This window comes from Buceros rhinoceros, unplaced genomic scaffold (genome assembly GCF_000710305.1).
Source record: "Buceros rhinoceros silvestris isolate BGI_N320 unplaced genomic scaffold, ASM71030v1 scaffold7425, whole genome shotgun sequence".
NCBI classification, from domain to species: Eukaryota; Metazoa; Chordata; class Aves; order Bucerotiformes; family Bucerotidae; genus Buceros; species Buceros rhinoceros.
The window spans coordinates 25857-42237 of record NW_010411078.1 but is presented as its reverse complement, the minus strand read 5'-3'; the positions used below and the strand labels follow the sequence as shown (position 1 = coordinate 42237).

Genomic DNA, 16381 nt, shown 5'->3' with positions numbered 1-16381 from the left:
TCCTGCTTTAGATAAAGACACCTGCAAGAAGAGCACAATGAGAAGCCAACAGAGTAGGAAGCTGGAAGACTATACAATTACATACAAAGTGCTTATTCTGTGATTTTCCTACCAGGGCAATAATCACCAAAAATATGCAAAGTGGTCTCCAGATTTAGCAAAAGCGGTTAAATTACTGTGGGTGAGGTTACTGTCCCTATGTATGGGAAGAACAGCCTCACAGATAAACAACCGAGTGCCTCTGCCCGGCGTCGGCTCAGGGGGAACCGGGCTCATCATGAAAACAAAGCTCTGTTGCAGGACTTCAAAGACTAAATGAAGGCTTGTGTTCTGCTGAGATAAATCAAGGCACCATCTGTAAAAATGTGATGTTTTATAATTTTTAGCATGCAGTATACAGAATTAATGCTGGATATATCCAACAGCTGATGTGATCCAGGTGTCAGATCAACTAGGAAAACGATATTAAAAAGGAAAAAAACACATATGTTAATTCAGGAGAAAACTTATGACCATTTAAGTCAAAGATTTATGGGATAGTTCAATGCCACTTATAAATTGCTACCCACAGTTCATCTATCCAAGAAAAGTGATTCCAAAGAGAAATCTCAAATTAAGGAAGAGAGTATATTTCACATATACAGCAAGTTTTCACTTACAGAGTAAAAAATGTCAGCTAATCATAAGCAATAGGACATCTAAAGTAAATGTAACAGCACATACTTTACAATTTACAGACATTTTAGATGAAAGAGGGAAAGCTTTTCAACAAAAGCAAAAGAAATAATACTTTGTTAGATATTTAATCTACTTCCACAATTATAAAAAACCTTCAACTGCATCACTTATCTTGGTGCTTAAAACTAAATGCACCAATCATTTTCTTAAAGGAAATTTTGCTGCATAAAGTACAGATTCCTTGCAAAGAACAGGAAAAATTAAATATGTGTTAATACTTTTCTGCAGAGACAGGGAGATAGCATATGTCAATATTTACTGCTCTCACTAAGTCACTACAAAAGGTTTGTTTCCATCTCTGAAAGTCATTTGCACAGTGGAGTTTTGCTGATAAAAGATTAACTTTTGAGAGGTGGCGAGCACCTGCTGCTGTGCAAAGCCAGCAGAACATGTGCCTGCCTTGAACGCACCAGGTCTGTGCGTTTAGCTCAAGTGCAATTAGCTCAACAAGGCATTTTAAAGCTGAAAGGTGTTCTAAAGAGGGGTGGGGGGAAGAAGACATGTATCATGCCTAAGATAGATAGCTTGCCACATATTTGCTACCATTTTAAAATCCTAGCACTGATAAAATATTTCAAAGGAAGATATCTGCTAGCCAGTCATCTCCAGAAGATATTTTTTCACCCCTTACTCATTCAGGAAAGCAAAGTCTACAGCTTTTCCAGAACCCATCGCACACATGTTCCTCTGGTGGTCTGAGATTGGGAATCAGCTTCTCAACCTCCCAGGAGCAGAGTGGACAGCCATGCAAACAGCACTGTGCTGAATCGTGCTGTGGTCACTGCCTGGGGAAGGTGCTGGATTGATGTCAGAGAGGAAGTAACACCAAGCACAGGAACTTGAAGGTAAGCAGCAGCTTGGAAAATGGCAACAGCAAAAGAGGAAGAATATGATCTGGCATGGGAAGGGAAGCACTGCAGCTCAGACCCGCATTTCTCACAGGCTTGACACACACGGTACTGTCTGTGGCGCAGCACAGTCACTACATGTTTACACTCCACAACATACTGAGAAGTATTTCTAAACGTGCTATGGCTTGGTCGCTGCCACAGAGAAAACAGTCATCTTGCAAAATACAGGTGCTATCCCGAGAAGGTACAGGTTCCTCTTAGCAGTATTAAACAGATTTTAAAACGGAAAGTGTTTATCACTTGAGATTCCAGACTCTAAACCTTTCTGCAAGGCAGGCAGGTGTTTCTCCATGACCCAAGCTCCTCCAATGAGTCCTCAAAGGAGAACAGGAGGACTTAGCCTGTCATGTCAACAGTGCTCTGGGGCTGCAGGTGCAGGGTAAGTGCTGCAGCAAGTGCCGTAAGCAAGTATAAGCCAAAAAATGATACCAGGAAGAGCTCTGTGAATACCCTCTTTCCTTCTTGGACATCTCAGTATCTCTGTTTTCCAGACTGAACAAGGGCTGTGACTGTACCTGGATGCTCATGCTGTCCTCGGTCTGCCCAGCCCATCCCCACTTTGGTCTGTTAGAGACCAAAGACTGTTAGAGTCTGTTAGAGTCTGTTAGAGCTGTTAGAGAACTTCCTTCTTCTCTTGCTGCGTGTAATTCTGACCAGAGTAGCTAATCTGTCTCAGTATTTCCGCATGAAGAAAGAAGGATCCAGTCTCCTTAGGAAAATTTTATCTCTATAAAGCTCTACATATCTCTCCATATCAGAAATGGGCTTGTCTATAGCCAAGAAATGTGTTCTGTGTGCCTTTCGGCCCTGCTCTTATTGGATGTGCACCACCGTACTCGTAAGTCTTCAGACAATCTTTATTCCTATATTCTGGGGAAGACTATCGGTGTTCACAAATGCAAAATAACTACAGACAATTATACTGCCAACACAAGCTTTCAAGAAATATACAGTGCATAATACTCTGCTACTTATACTTTTTTTATTCCACAGTACCTGGGGACATAGTACCTAGGAAAGGACATCTGGCTCCTATTTGTGAAAATGGTGCTTGTGGGTTTCGATTTGTATGCGCCGGTGAGATTTTGGAAGGAAGCAATTCAGCACTTCAGCACATTTCATCATTTTCATGTACGGCAGGGGAAATATGTATTGTTATATATGCTCAAATTGATCAGGAAGATTATTTTTAAACTGAAATATTTGATATTTTTACAGCAGTTATACAATTCCTTTTAAACCACTGTTTTCCTTTTCAAAACTAGCATCAGCCTTTGTTTCCTGTGTGAAACCTGGTTTGTGTCTGACCAATCAAAGTGAAGATAAATGTGTCAGGAAGCTGTTTTGAACACAGTACCGTAGCTGCATGACAGAGCTTCTCCAAGTAATCGAAATGAAAGTCAAGATCACTAAAAAATAAGTTGCACAACACGGTTGTGACTAGAAAATTGTTACTGAGATTGGCAACTTGCTGCATGTCTTTGTATTGCTTTCTATTGCATTAGGTAAGGTAATAAGTACTTCATAAGAATAGTAAGAATATTTTATTCCATCTTGCGGGTATCAAACAATACTGCTAGCAAAAGATTGCCTTCAGGGCAGGAAAATGTTTTCTCCTCCAGCCCTGCTCAGTCGAGAGTCTTTCCCCTGGTTCTGCCAACAAGAATGCCAATTAGTGTCAGGTAACATCTTGGTACTGCTGATGAGATACGAAACAAGGGGAGCATAGTATGGTGAAATGGATTTACTCTACTAAGAGATAGAAAAATACCTTCATTTTTTTGTGTGATTGGACCTAGAATTCAGTGAGACGAAGGAAAAAGAGAATGACACTTCTGCTGTTTTACAGTGTAGATCCCCAATTCTGTACTGGGAGTTCTCCTTTCGAGCTGCCTTCTTAGAGGAAGCCTTACAGCATTACAGGAACCTTCGAAATGCACAGATTGTATCCAGTTGCTCAGATGAACACCAAACCAGCTCTGTGTTCATTCCGCTATCAATATTCCTAACGCTGCCTAGGTAAGTTGTTTCAGTGAAATCAGAGGAGAATGAAATCTCCTGTTCAGGAGCGTGCACAAAGCATGTGCACCCAGAAAGATAAATCTCAAGGACATCATTCAGTTTTATTTTACTTCCAGTTTCCCCACCAAGTCAGAGTGAAATCCCCACCTCTGCCCCGATAAACGCTGAGTGAGGAAGATGATGGTATCTTGGAGTGAGAAGGCCACTTCCCAGCCATTTCACCCAATTCCCAGCACCCCAACTGCAGTCTTCATGACATGCACCCCAACACGCAGTCAGACTTCACAGCTTTCCAATCTCTTTTTAATAGGCCACTTTGCATGTGGCCTATTGCTCTTGACATAGTCGCTGTTCTTGACTACTAGAAGAGGAAGGGCAGGGACTAAACCTGCAAAACTGGCCAGGGCAGCCCATAAATGTGAGCAGGGTGAGTGTCACAGGAATCCCCCCAGAAACTTGCCTTGACAGGGGCAAATTTCCCTGCCAAGGTGCACTGCTGGGCATTTGCCTTAATTAATGAAACAATGGTTGATTTGCAATAAAAACCACATCCTGATTTTATTAGCTCTGAAAAGATTACAATAGCAAAGCAAATCCAGCTTTGCATCAAATGTCAAGTCCTGACTTTATTTCCTTTGCAAAAACATAAATAATAGCGTAAATCTGACTTCCGTTTGGTTTTTTTCTTTTTTCATTTTCTAAGGGAAGTTTATATTGTATATAAATAAATATCTGTTTAAAATAAGTTTCTGTATAGAGAAAACACTTGGGTAAAAATAGGAATGAAATCATTGCTGCTACAAAGAGGAGGGGCGGCATACCTTCCCTGTCCATCAAGCTCCAAGCAGTTGGCACCCTATAAATCATAGGAAGCACAGCAGTAATTATAGAACTGGAAGCTGATTACTGTAAACATTCAGAAGTAGCTTCTAGTAATTGGAAGCTAAAGATAAGGTGAGTGTGATTACAACCAGGAAGGAACTGTGCAGGTCACTTATACCCCCATCTTTCTCTATTCCTTAGAACTAGGTTTTCTCACAAAGCAAACTAGTCAATCTAGCACCTTGGATACTAACAAGCTGTAAAAATCGTGAATTGTTTATTGTCTGTCAGAGTTAGTGTTGATGTGACAATGTTCGGATCACCAGGATGTCATTACTTTCCCGTTGTGTATTAGGCGACGTAGATAACAGCTCCTGCCAGCTTGTTCTGTCATCTCCTGGCACCTCTTTATCACTCCCAGAGGCCCTGCAATGTGTTCATGGTGGAAAATGCCTAGTCAAAGAAGGGCAGCTTGCACTGAGAGTAGATGATGACAACACGTAAAATGGATTTTAGTGCCAGGCCTCGGGCAGTATGGAAAGAAAACTGTCTCCCCCACCCTTAATTGAGGCAACTGATTGTCAAAGGTGCATCTGCCAGCCACACTGTGATAGACCATGAAGAAATATTCGATTCCTGCCTCAAAGTTACACCACCAGGACAAATATTGTAAAACTTCAGCCAAAAGGGATATCCTCTTTCTTGCCCAAACAAATGACTCTGAACCATGACAAGCAGGAAAAGCTGCTTTTCTGGCATCAAACTGTTCTCTGCTCCTGCCCTCAGTTAGGAAGAGATAGAGAACCTGTCATTTTTCTTCTACACAGAGAATTTAGCTTTTTTTATGGCTCTAATCCCTACCTGATCCTTACAAAGCTATTTATCTCAATTATACATATTACTGACAACAAGTTTTACAAGTTAATTACCACAGGCATCGGAGCATTGATTTTCATCCACATCCTCACGCTGTTATTATACAATCCCAAATTCTAGCTGTATTCTGCATTTGAGGCAGAATTTTCAGAATACATTGAGCTTTTGAAAAAGTCATCCTTGTATTAAATGAAGTTACGCAGACCATAGACTATCTGAAATTACTTAGAACTTCGACACGTTACAACAAAGACAAGAGTTCCTCCACATGTTTTGACCAGAAGAAAGTGCTACAAAGAGTGTAGCTTTTGCTACCTGGCAGTAGGTTTCTCACCGTGCTGTATAATCCCGTGCTCCAAAAGTCTGCGGCCGAGCTGCTCTGCTTCAGTCCGTGTCGTGGCCTCTCCTTCCTGGATCAGCCAGTCAATGAACTCCGATGCCACAAAGGTCCGTTCGTACTTGACTCCTTCCTCCTCCCTCGCTTGCAGAAGAGTATTTTCAGAACTCATCAGCCTGGTACAGGGGGAAAAATAATGGTATGGAAAATGGTTTTTCAGAAAAGGAACTCCAAAGCTATTCCAGCAAATCTCACTGATATTAAGCAAACATATGTGAACCTGTCCCTGACTTTTACTAAATCTTTCCTCAGGTTATGGATCTAAACTTAGGATATGAATTATAACTGCTTGATCAAGAAAATTAGGCTTTATACACCTCTTGTTTTTTCCGTAAAAGAAAACAAGGTTTTGCACTTTTACATTTCCCCTGTTAAGTTCTTTAGCTTCTTTAAAAGTTACTATATAATCAACTCTGAAACAAAATTAGCCTAAAAGCACCAGATTGTGACTAATGGGTTCAAAGTTTCTAATGCATTTTTACAGTTAGCAGGACTATGCCCCAAAGTCATTTAGATGGTTTTGAAAATTCCCCCCACAAGCTTTAAAACAGCTGCAGAAATATTTAAGAGGAAGAAAAAAGGTAGCTCAGTGATTTGGGTGGTTGGTAAATATTTAGTGTCCAACACCCAGAGACGCAGCTGCAGTCAGTGAAGTTACACATCTGAACACATTTCAACATCTGAGCCTCAGAGTCTCTGTGCTTCAGTTGGCTCCATGTGATGCCACAGTTCAGAGCAACATTGTGAGGTGTCTCTAAATCTCCTAGCAATTGGCATGTAAGTAGCTTAAATACACTAATAAATTTCTTCTCCATTCAAGCGATCTACAGAAATGACACAGTGTAAAAAAAAAAAAATGAAAAGCCTCAGTATTTTGTCAGTGCAAAAGTAAGGTTGACAGTTTGAAAGAGAAGACGAGTTGAAAGATGAAATGATAATCACTCCCTTTCAACGCAGATTCCCACTTTGTTGTTGTTGTTGGGAGACCAAGCACCATAGCCTCCTTATTTGTTTATTTCATCATTATTCAAAATTATTTTATTTACGTGCTAATACTAGAACTAGTGGTAAGACTTTCAGAATAATAGCTCAAGAATGGCATGGTTATTTTTCTCATGTAAGACTAATATGTCCCCCCTCTTCACCAACTACTTTGAAATTAAGGGCACAACTGTACTACAACAGCAATATTCTGGAAGCATTTAATATTTACCATTCTGGTAAAAAAATTTACTTTCATGTAAATCCATACGTGGGCTGTCTCTTTCTTGAACTGCCAGAGTGTCCAGAGTTCATGGAATATAACACCACCTCCTTTGGAAGGCATCAGAAAATTCAGTGCCATAAGAACATAGAAAAAAGTTTCACGTGAAATTACAATGAGGAGGTTTGACAGGACCCAGCCCTCGTGATTTCACCTCTAAGATTTATTACCTTGACTTTAACAAGAGCTGACTTAGAAGCCTGAACAGACTGGGTCTGACCACTAGGCAGCAGATGATCAAACCAGGCACAGGCTGCCCAGCCATAGCTGTATGCCAGCGGCAGATACAGTGGTTTAGATGTTGGTGCATCATTGCCAGAACCTCTGAGCTGAGTAAGAACTAAGAAAGTCAAAATTAGCTGAAGCCAGGGATGAAGTTAGAAGTAAGAGTATGTGCTATAGGGGACAAAGTATTGACTCCAGAACTCTTGCAAAGACTCTATTCATTTTCATATTTTGATTTACAAGCATCCCCATGCAAGGCAACCTTTTATCCCACCGTAACCACATCTAATACAGACAGCACTCCAAGGGATCACCTTTCAACGTGTCTTGTTCACCAGGCTTTTATCTCCCCAGAAAAAAATACAAACCCAAAGCTCATGACTTTTCATACCATCTGCTGCTTGCTTACCCAGAATTGGTTACCCAAGCTCTGTAGGCGTCAAATAAAAAATCCTTAGGACTGTATTAATTGTTCTTTGATGAGTCTATAATTAGTTGACCAGTTCACTGAAGTTGCAGATAGAGAGGTCATTGTAAAAGAGATGCTAATTGTTAGGTTTTTACTGAGACACAAAAGAAATCTGGAAAAATATCAAGCGGAAAAACACTCAGCTTGACATTTCACACCCTTCTGCATGTGCCCAGAATAGCACTGCAAAGGATTTGGACTTGTGAACAAACAGACACGACAAACTGACGGTTTAACAAACCCAGAAACAGCAATCCATAGATTTATGTCACTAACTGAAGTAAATCATTGTAACTCCATGCCTGTCAACAAAGCTGTACCAATTTCCATCAGTCAAAAACCTGGCCTTTCATTAGCCAGAATTGGAAACTGCCTCCACCTCTTCCATTTCCTCCTCGTCTAAAAAAACCACGAGGCTATTTGTGTCAAAACACAGTATTTGCTAAACCTGGTGTTATCTTGCATTAAAGGAATATATTTAGTCAAACACTGAAAATCAAACCCTTTTCAAAAGCAAATTTTAACCTCACTTTATCTAAATAAGTGCAGCAGAGGATAAATTTGCCTAAACCACTGATGAGTTAAAATGAAAGTGACTCAAAGAATGCAGTCTCAAAATTATCTGAATGATTTCCTGAAATTAAAACCATAAATCTGCACTTCTTTCACTGTGAAATCTGGTTGAAAAACCTCAGTTGAAATCAACATCATGAGGTGACTTATAGCTTCTAAACCCAACTGCACCAGAAAAAACAATCCTGTGTGCCTGACCAAAACCTCCTGAGAATTGCAAACATCACAAAAATAGGATGCCTGCAAAACTTGATTTTTTTTTTAAAAAAAAGCTATGAAAGGTCTGGGCTGTTTTTATTTAAGATTTGCAGGGAGGGGTTTGTTGAACAGGAAACATGTTTAAATCATTCGATCTATCTGGTCGGCACTGGAGAGTGTGAAAACTGATACCATCGTTGGACCTAGTAAACTATTCAACAATTTTCAGACAATGCTGTAGGAAACACAAAAGGTTTCATCTCTAGTTAGAAACCTGAACGTCAAAGTAGGTTCACAGAAAGGATTGCCAAAGTTTGCAACGATGTGCAGGGAATCTGAACTGATTTATGATCTTCAGTGCAAATGAAGGGACTGAATCAGAGACTGATTCTAAATCTTCTAATCACGCAGGTACAGCTACCGAAGATGTCCACGGTAAGTGATGGAGGTAATACAGGAGAACCGAGGCTATGAGGAGCTTTGCAGTCACACAGAAGGGAGACAGGGAAGCAAGCTCCTCTACAAAGGGACAGTCCTAAAGATCTTGTGTCCCAGGGGAGAGTACAGGGCATTTACCCAAAACAGCTGTTTGAATGCAGGGAACCTCCCTAACGTGTCCATTCCTCTGCCCATGCAACAACCTGCTGATCCTCCTAAAGCATTCTACTCATTTTACCCACCGAGAGTACAGATCTGCGGTATCGGGTAACGTGTCCGCGATTTTGGCAGGCACAAACTACGCTGGCTTCTCAATGTAATGGTACTCCAGCCCTAATGCAGTGGGTGGAGAAGAGCAGGAAATAGGAGTATTGTGTCTATCTTAAACTAGCAAAGCCTAGTGAAGATCGGCAAAATCAGACAGATTCTTAAAGTATGTTGGATTCAGATAGATTTCCTATGGCACAGTTGCATTTCTCTTCAAATTAGGCCTGCAGGCATTTTGATAAACTAGTTGAATACACTGGTAAGTGACTTCCTGTCTGTGCATGATCACTTTTCTCCAGTTGTTGCCATTTAATAACTATTTTAATTGCACTGAATTAACAGGTTTTTTTTTCTCAACACCATCAGCAAACTGATACAACAGATTTATTACACACGTTTCGTTGAAGAACTCTTTCTGCAGGAGTCTGACTTTCAGTAATAGATTTTGAGTTTAAAATACATCCAATGAAACTATGAAGTGATGCTAAAAAATGTGCACGGACAAGAGACCTAACGAAATCTGAGCACTCTGCACAGTGGAGTAGATTATTGTACTGGAGTACAATAAATGAGATGAAGCCCAGATAGCCCAGGTATGCTTTCTTATCTCCCACGAATATAAAATATTTCCAATGGTCCATGGAGAATTTTGACTAGCTTTGACTGTCATAGACTGGTTTTGAAATGCTGTTTATTTTTAATCTATACTATATTTAGCACTCAAGGCTGGTTTTAAAAGTTTCTGAACCCTTTAGATATGTTGCCTAGAAGCAATCATCTCATAAGGATGCAGTTTTATTTAGATAAAGGTGCTGCTTTTGGCATTAACTCCTTTTCCAAGATGGGAACAATCTAGTGTTACAAACACTTTTCTGCTAGTATAGAGTTGGACAAACTGGGCATTAGACACTGGTTTGAGGACAGTTCTCCATGCACAGACTTGGGCGTGGAAGCAAGCGCTGGAAGAACAGAGGACTGTTATCAGCTTTACCAACTAAAAACTGTTTTTCTCACACAAGAATAGAAACAGAAATATAGAAACAAAGAGAAAAAAGGGTTTGCTACTGTAGCCAGACTGGTTGGCTTTTCATAGTATGAGCCAGGTTTGCAGGCATTGCATGTGACAGAGTCTAAAGGAGCAAATGCTGTGCTTAGCAAGGCACAGAAGATTTTGGAGGTGGGTGATTCAATTTATTTGTCCCAGTGCATCCAGTGAAAAATTCTTTACCTGAAATAGTCACAGTCACTGAACCTCAGGGAATTTTATATGATGGGTGAAGGAGTGGCATTTACAATTATTGGCTTATATTTCAATTTAATTGCTCTTTCACCAAGTTGACCTTCAGAGCCTTCTAGCCTTGAAAATAATATTTATCATCAGCTTTTAAACTTGGGATTTTCTTTATCCCAAGAGGGAAACAAAATTAATCTAGCCAGCAAACACAGCATCTCTCCTGGCTGCTGCGTGCTTCTGCTCTAACCAAGTGGGTGAGTGGGTGGGAGTGTCTAGAGCAAAACTACAGGCTTTTTGGTAAATAACACATCACAACTTTTGCATTCGTTTGTTGCAGATGCCAACAGGCATTTTATTCTCTCTGCTTGCAAGTACCATGTCACAATCTCTACATCCTGAATAAAAACGTCATTAATTATAGAGTGGAAAGTACGGTTAGGCTGCCTAGTTATCTGATGGAAGTAATCCAGTGGGATATTCAGTATCTCAGCATAATCATCTGTTTCAAATCTTAATTAGATGCTCCTGGCTGATTTTTTGTTTGTTGTTTGGTTTGGGGTTTTTTTGAAACTATTTTTGATTATAACCTTTCTGATGTAGAGGCTTTTCACACTGGAACTCTGAAGATTAATTTCACCTATTATTTAAAATCATACCACCTGGTGAAGTTGTAGATATGGAGCCTCAACAGGTATGTAGTCATTTGTTCAGTGCATTTTGATGTACTAATGTTTTAGGTCTTATGATTACAATTTTACATGACAAATCATCCTTTAGTAATTATTTTTACAGAATAGAGTGCAAGGTTTTAAAATTACATTAGGTTCTCATACTTACACCCAGGACATTGGACAATGCCATTTCATGTTATACAAAATGCTACAAGGTAACATGGTAGAAAAGCAGAAGAGATACAGGAAAGATAAAGAAGGTTTTAGAAGAACTAAAGCCACGGGAATATCCAGACCCATTCCTGCATCATTCAAAAGACTCTAACTGTTCAAAAACAGACTAACAAGTATCATTTGCCTCCTGTGGTACTACTATCAACACATTATGGATACCGAATGCAACATACTTTTCATACAGTCTTTGTCCTCTCATGAACACCTTCACCTCATTGTCCAGCGGAAACGTTCCATCGTCTTTTCGGAAGCGGTAGAACAGTTTGACATCCTTGAATTCCTTATGCTCGTCACAGACTGAAATGTAAAATACAAAAAAACCCTTCACATAGATGTTAAGGAGTTGAGGATCCATGTAGCAGGTATCGCTGCTGAACTTCAAAGCAAGGATGTACGGAGCCTAACCTCCTGTGTTTCTGAGCATACAGTTCTAATAACTGATGAAAGGCTGGAGAAGACTTTCAGGTAGGTAACCAGATTTCTAGGTGAGGAGGCTAGGTGTTCATTACGCTAGGTGTGAGAATTACTGTGAACAAAAAGAGCAAAAAAGCACCCATCAGCTATATACCCGGAAAAGCTTTTGATGAAAAGAGTCTGTTAGCATGTCTGTTTAAAAGGCCACCGGTGTGGAACACCCAGTAATTCAGGGATTGGCAAACTTCTTAAAATTACTTGTATCAGTTGACGAATGCTGTAGGAAACATGAGATTTGCTGCAGAAACAGTTAAAAATCAAAGCCACCCACCCTCTTAAAACTGCTCTGCCATGACAGCTAGCAAGTGGTAGGTACAACAGCAGCACAATGAGAAATGCTGAATAAGGTTTATAAGACAGCAGCTGATGATAGGCTCTTGTAAATGCAGAAGGGAGCTCCAGCGAGGGCATTAATTAATGTGCAAGATACAGCAGCCCAGGATGTTCCTCCCAGCAGAGTTGTCAGCCCACATACATGGCCTCACCACCACACCTTTCAAGTGAAAGGTACCCCTTTCACTTGACACAGGAGTTGAAAGAATGATCTGAGCATCTTGCAGAACCTGGTTGGACCTCTCTGAATTTACCCTAGCTCACTTTGCCAACTATTTTGTTAAATTTGAGTACAATACATGAACATTTTCAAGAAACACCTGCTCTATGTGTAATATAGACACACATACATATGCAATTTGTTTGGAAGTAACTGTGCAAATGGATCTTGAGGCAGAAAACATTTGAAGGTTGTTAAAGCTTTAAACAAGCATCCAGCAATAAAACATCTATTGCTCAATTAAATTAAGTCACTCAGGCATCTGCACAACTCTTCACTGACATTTTCTCAATAGAGGATTAAGTAGTCAGACTTGAATACCCTATAATTACCTTATTCTTTAACTATCTACCGTAAGTCCCAGTTTCCATAACAACCCAGAATTTTAATTTAATAGACAAGCAGAAGCTGTAGAAGTGGCACTCATTCAATACATGCATTTCTTATTTTAATTAAGGTATCGTTAATGTATTGCAGATAGCAGCAGTACTGCTGCACATACAGTGACCCCTGCATAAAGTCAACATTTGTCTGCTGGCAGTCGCTCAGTTTCTTCTTAAAAAAGAAACAAATGGTACATTTTGCCTTTTTGAAACGGGTAATATTACACATTTGAAATCAAGGGCTTGGATCTTCTTTGTTTGTGTGCTTCCTAGCCTTTTTGTGCACCAAAAGGCAACTAAATGCTACCACTGAATTGGAAGTCTCCTTTTCATCAGCGTAAATTGTTATTCAAGAAGCTGAAAGGAACAGATCTCAAACAGACAACAAATTTAGGAGAAAAGTAATCAGGGCACAGTCGGACAACTAACTTTCCCGCAGCTGTACCAGCACTAATGTTTGTGCAGCTGGTGTGAGGGACAGGGCCAGAGAACTAATCCACGTGAGAAAAATGACCTTTTTTTGCTGGCTGATTTTTCAGATGGGTTTTTCAGCTGGAAAACTGTGCTCTGGGGAGCAGGGAGGTGAGGGCAGCAGGGAGAGAGGGGACAGGATCCAGCTGGAGCTGCTCCAGAGGCAGGGAAGCAGCAGCATGGTCTCCAGTGACTTCCCTCACCCTGCACTGACATAGGGAGTGGCACTCCACACCTCTCCAGCTTCTCCGTGTCCCTTGGGACACAGAGGACCTTGCAGGGCAGCACAGTTCAAGGGAGATGCTTCCTTTCTGGCAGGAAAAGGATCCTACCTTTCCTATACTTGGTCAAAGAGGAGAAGCAGGATTTCTGACTCAGATCAGTCAATAAAATCTAGCTTAGAACTTTCTAGCAGCTGACAATGAACTTACCATGGTGGATAATGCTGTGATCCAATAATTTCTGCACCAGTTTAATTGCTGTCTCTCGGTCTGAGGCCTCTTTATGGTCAATCAGCCAGTCGATCAGTTCTTTGGCAACGAAGCAGTTTGGGTATGTCTTGAGGTGGTGACGCCGATCTTTAATGACCTTTTCTTCATGCAGCCGGAGCCTGGGGGTCAAATCACCATACGAACATCATGTGTTAGGAGCCTTCATAACGAGCAAGACTGGGACAAGAGTGGAGCAGATGCACCCAAGCCCTGCTCACAGGACAAGCTTTGCAGGTGTTTGATGGAAGAGACAGAGACTCAGTCAAATGTCCAGCATCTGCCCACAGGACAATCCACTAACCATTTGTTACAACCTTCAACAGCACACTTTGAAAAACTAGTTTTCTGACCCGTGGAAGAGATTAAAAAAATGAAGGGCAGCACAGCATATAAAGCACATTAAAATACCTCCCATAGGTGAACTAAATTGTCAATAATTTGAAATTGATTTTCCCACATTATCACTAATATGTTCCATGTTACTCTTTTATTTTGGGATATCACTGCCATAGATTTTTTTTTTTTAATCTCATTCAAATCTTCAGCTGTATTTTTTTCCCTGTTTGGGTAATTGTATTTTGCTTCCAGCCACAGAACAAGGATAACATTTATGATTTAAAATTGAGGTGCAAAGCTGTTCCAACACAATGATATCTAGCATTAAAAAGTTGCCTCCTACTCCAAAAAAAGCACAACTGATTTCTCACTTGGGGAACTGTTGGTAAATGCTATTGATCTGCAAAATCTCCCCCATCATCTTAAAAGGAAATTGGTTTGTTGGTTTTGAGACACCTGGGTCAGAATGCAAGATCCTGATTAGAGTATTAATTTGTGTCCTCTCTGAACTAATTCTATTCAGTGGTTTTACCTTCCAGCTCAGTCTCTTCTAAGTCGCAGCACTGTCTGAAGTTAACGGTGTATTTTTGCAGACAGCTTCTGCTTCGAGAAGTGTCAGTGCTTGATGTTTGCAGTTACCACCATGGCTAAGTCGCAGCACTGGCGGAAGTTAACGGTGTACTTTTGCAGACAGCTTCTGCTTCGAGAAGTGTCAGTGCTTGATGTTTGCAGTTACCACCATGGACTGGATGCAGAAAGGCTCTTGCTTGTACCTGCTCCTGTGCAGACCAAGGTCACTGCTCAATCCTGTGTGCCACAGTGGGGTACAGCGAGTTAGAGGATGCAGCTGCAGGGAGGAGCAGACAGGACAGGTGACCCTGAACTGACCAGCAAGGTGCTCCATCCCATGGATGTCATGTTTGGTATAAAGCTGAGGGATCACAAAGGTCAGTCTTTTTCTCTCTTTTTCCGTGTCCGGTGTCCAAGTAGGATTCTGCCCATTCTGCCTTCAATCCCACTCCATGCATTCCTGACTCCAGTTCTGGAATCCAGCTCCTGAAATCTGGTTCCTGTCTGCTGCTGAGCCCAGCCTGGGCCTTCCCCAGTGCCTGTCCACAGCATCAGTGGTGACAGTGATGTAACTGCTGTCAGGGCGGTTGAGTTCAATACTGCTTTTGTGTATATTTGTATGTATTTCATTTCATTGTTATTATCTTCATTAAAGCAATTCTACTTTTCCAGTCCATAAGCCTCTCTCCTTTACCCCCTTCTCTTCCCCTCTGGGAAGGGAGAGGGGCTAACAGCATCTGTCATTCATCAACTGGCCAGCCCAGCCCTAGCCTTGACACCTTGTTCGTAAAGGTTCTGGAGTTCTGCCTCTTTTTATTATAAGTAATTTTTTAACAAATAAATAAAATCAGTAACATTATCAGTAAATTAATGGATACATGTTTTTAAAAGGTTTTTTAAGTTTCCTGTTTTCTTGTTTCCATTTTAATTCATAATGGTAATAATTCTGTTTTTGGAGCACCATGTCTGTACAACAGTTATGAAGAAAGCATAGAAACCACAGCGCTTGGGCTGCTGTCACAAACGGAAGTATTGGCCTTCATTTCCAAGTGGTCAGGACCCTACTTTGTAAACACTCTCACTGACTTCAAAGAAGTTCTGAGTGATGCTATACTAATTGTAGGAGTACAAGAATCTCTATTTCTATAGTTGGAGCTAGAGCAGAAGGGCGTTAACATGAGTCTCAAGAAGCACAGAGCAGAAGTCCAACCAATTTTCCTTTCAGTGTGATTCCAGTAAGAAACAATTACTTCTCTTTAGAATTAAAGAAAGGGAAAATATTTGGCTGAAATCACTGACAAAAATATTACTAGTGCATTAGTCAAGGCTTACACAGGCTTCTACCTAAAAATAATAGCAAAGTAATGTTTTTGTTTTCCAGCTTTTAGCCTTGTACTAGACTGGAATGGCCAATCTGTGACATGAATTCAAAACCAGCTTTGCAAACATCATAAAAAATTAAGACTTTTGTATTAAAAATACTGATAAATCAGAGGAGTATTCTAGAAAGAAGTGCTGATAAATATCCCATGAATTGTGGAATTCTCTGAACTAAAACAATTTGCTTAAAGAATAATTTCCAGATGTGCTCTAACAGCTGTTTCCATAGTTAGACAGAAAAGTCTACAGAGTTTTAATTATAGAACATGCAACTACCAGTATGTCTGATGGACTTTTAAATTTAAAATATTTTCCAGGTTCTGTTAATGTTCACCCAGTCTTATGTTGCACAAAAATCTGCAGGAACAAAACTGAGGAAAGAGT

General features: G+C 40.4%; 1 protein-coding gene across 1 annotated transcript in view; it reads right to left on the bottom strand.

The window, feature by feature from the left end:
- The window catches only part of LOC104493215 (DEP domain-containing mTOR-interacting protein), a gene marked incomplete at its 3' end in the record, with an annotated part of 55973 nt that overhangs the window by 13776 nt on the left and 25816 nt on the right, over positions 1-16381 (bottom strand). The window contains exons 2-4 of the mRNA XM_010135862.1: positions 13652-13830; positions 11513-11636; positions 5704-5882 (exon numbers count right to left, since the gene is read on the bottom strand). Of these exons, the coding sequence (XP_010134164.1) occupies positions 5704-5882; positions 11513-11636; positions 13652-13830 (482 nt within the window). The remainder of the gene's footprint in view (positions 1-5703; positions 5883-11512; positions 11637-13651; positions 13831-16381) is intronic.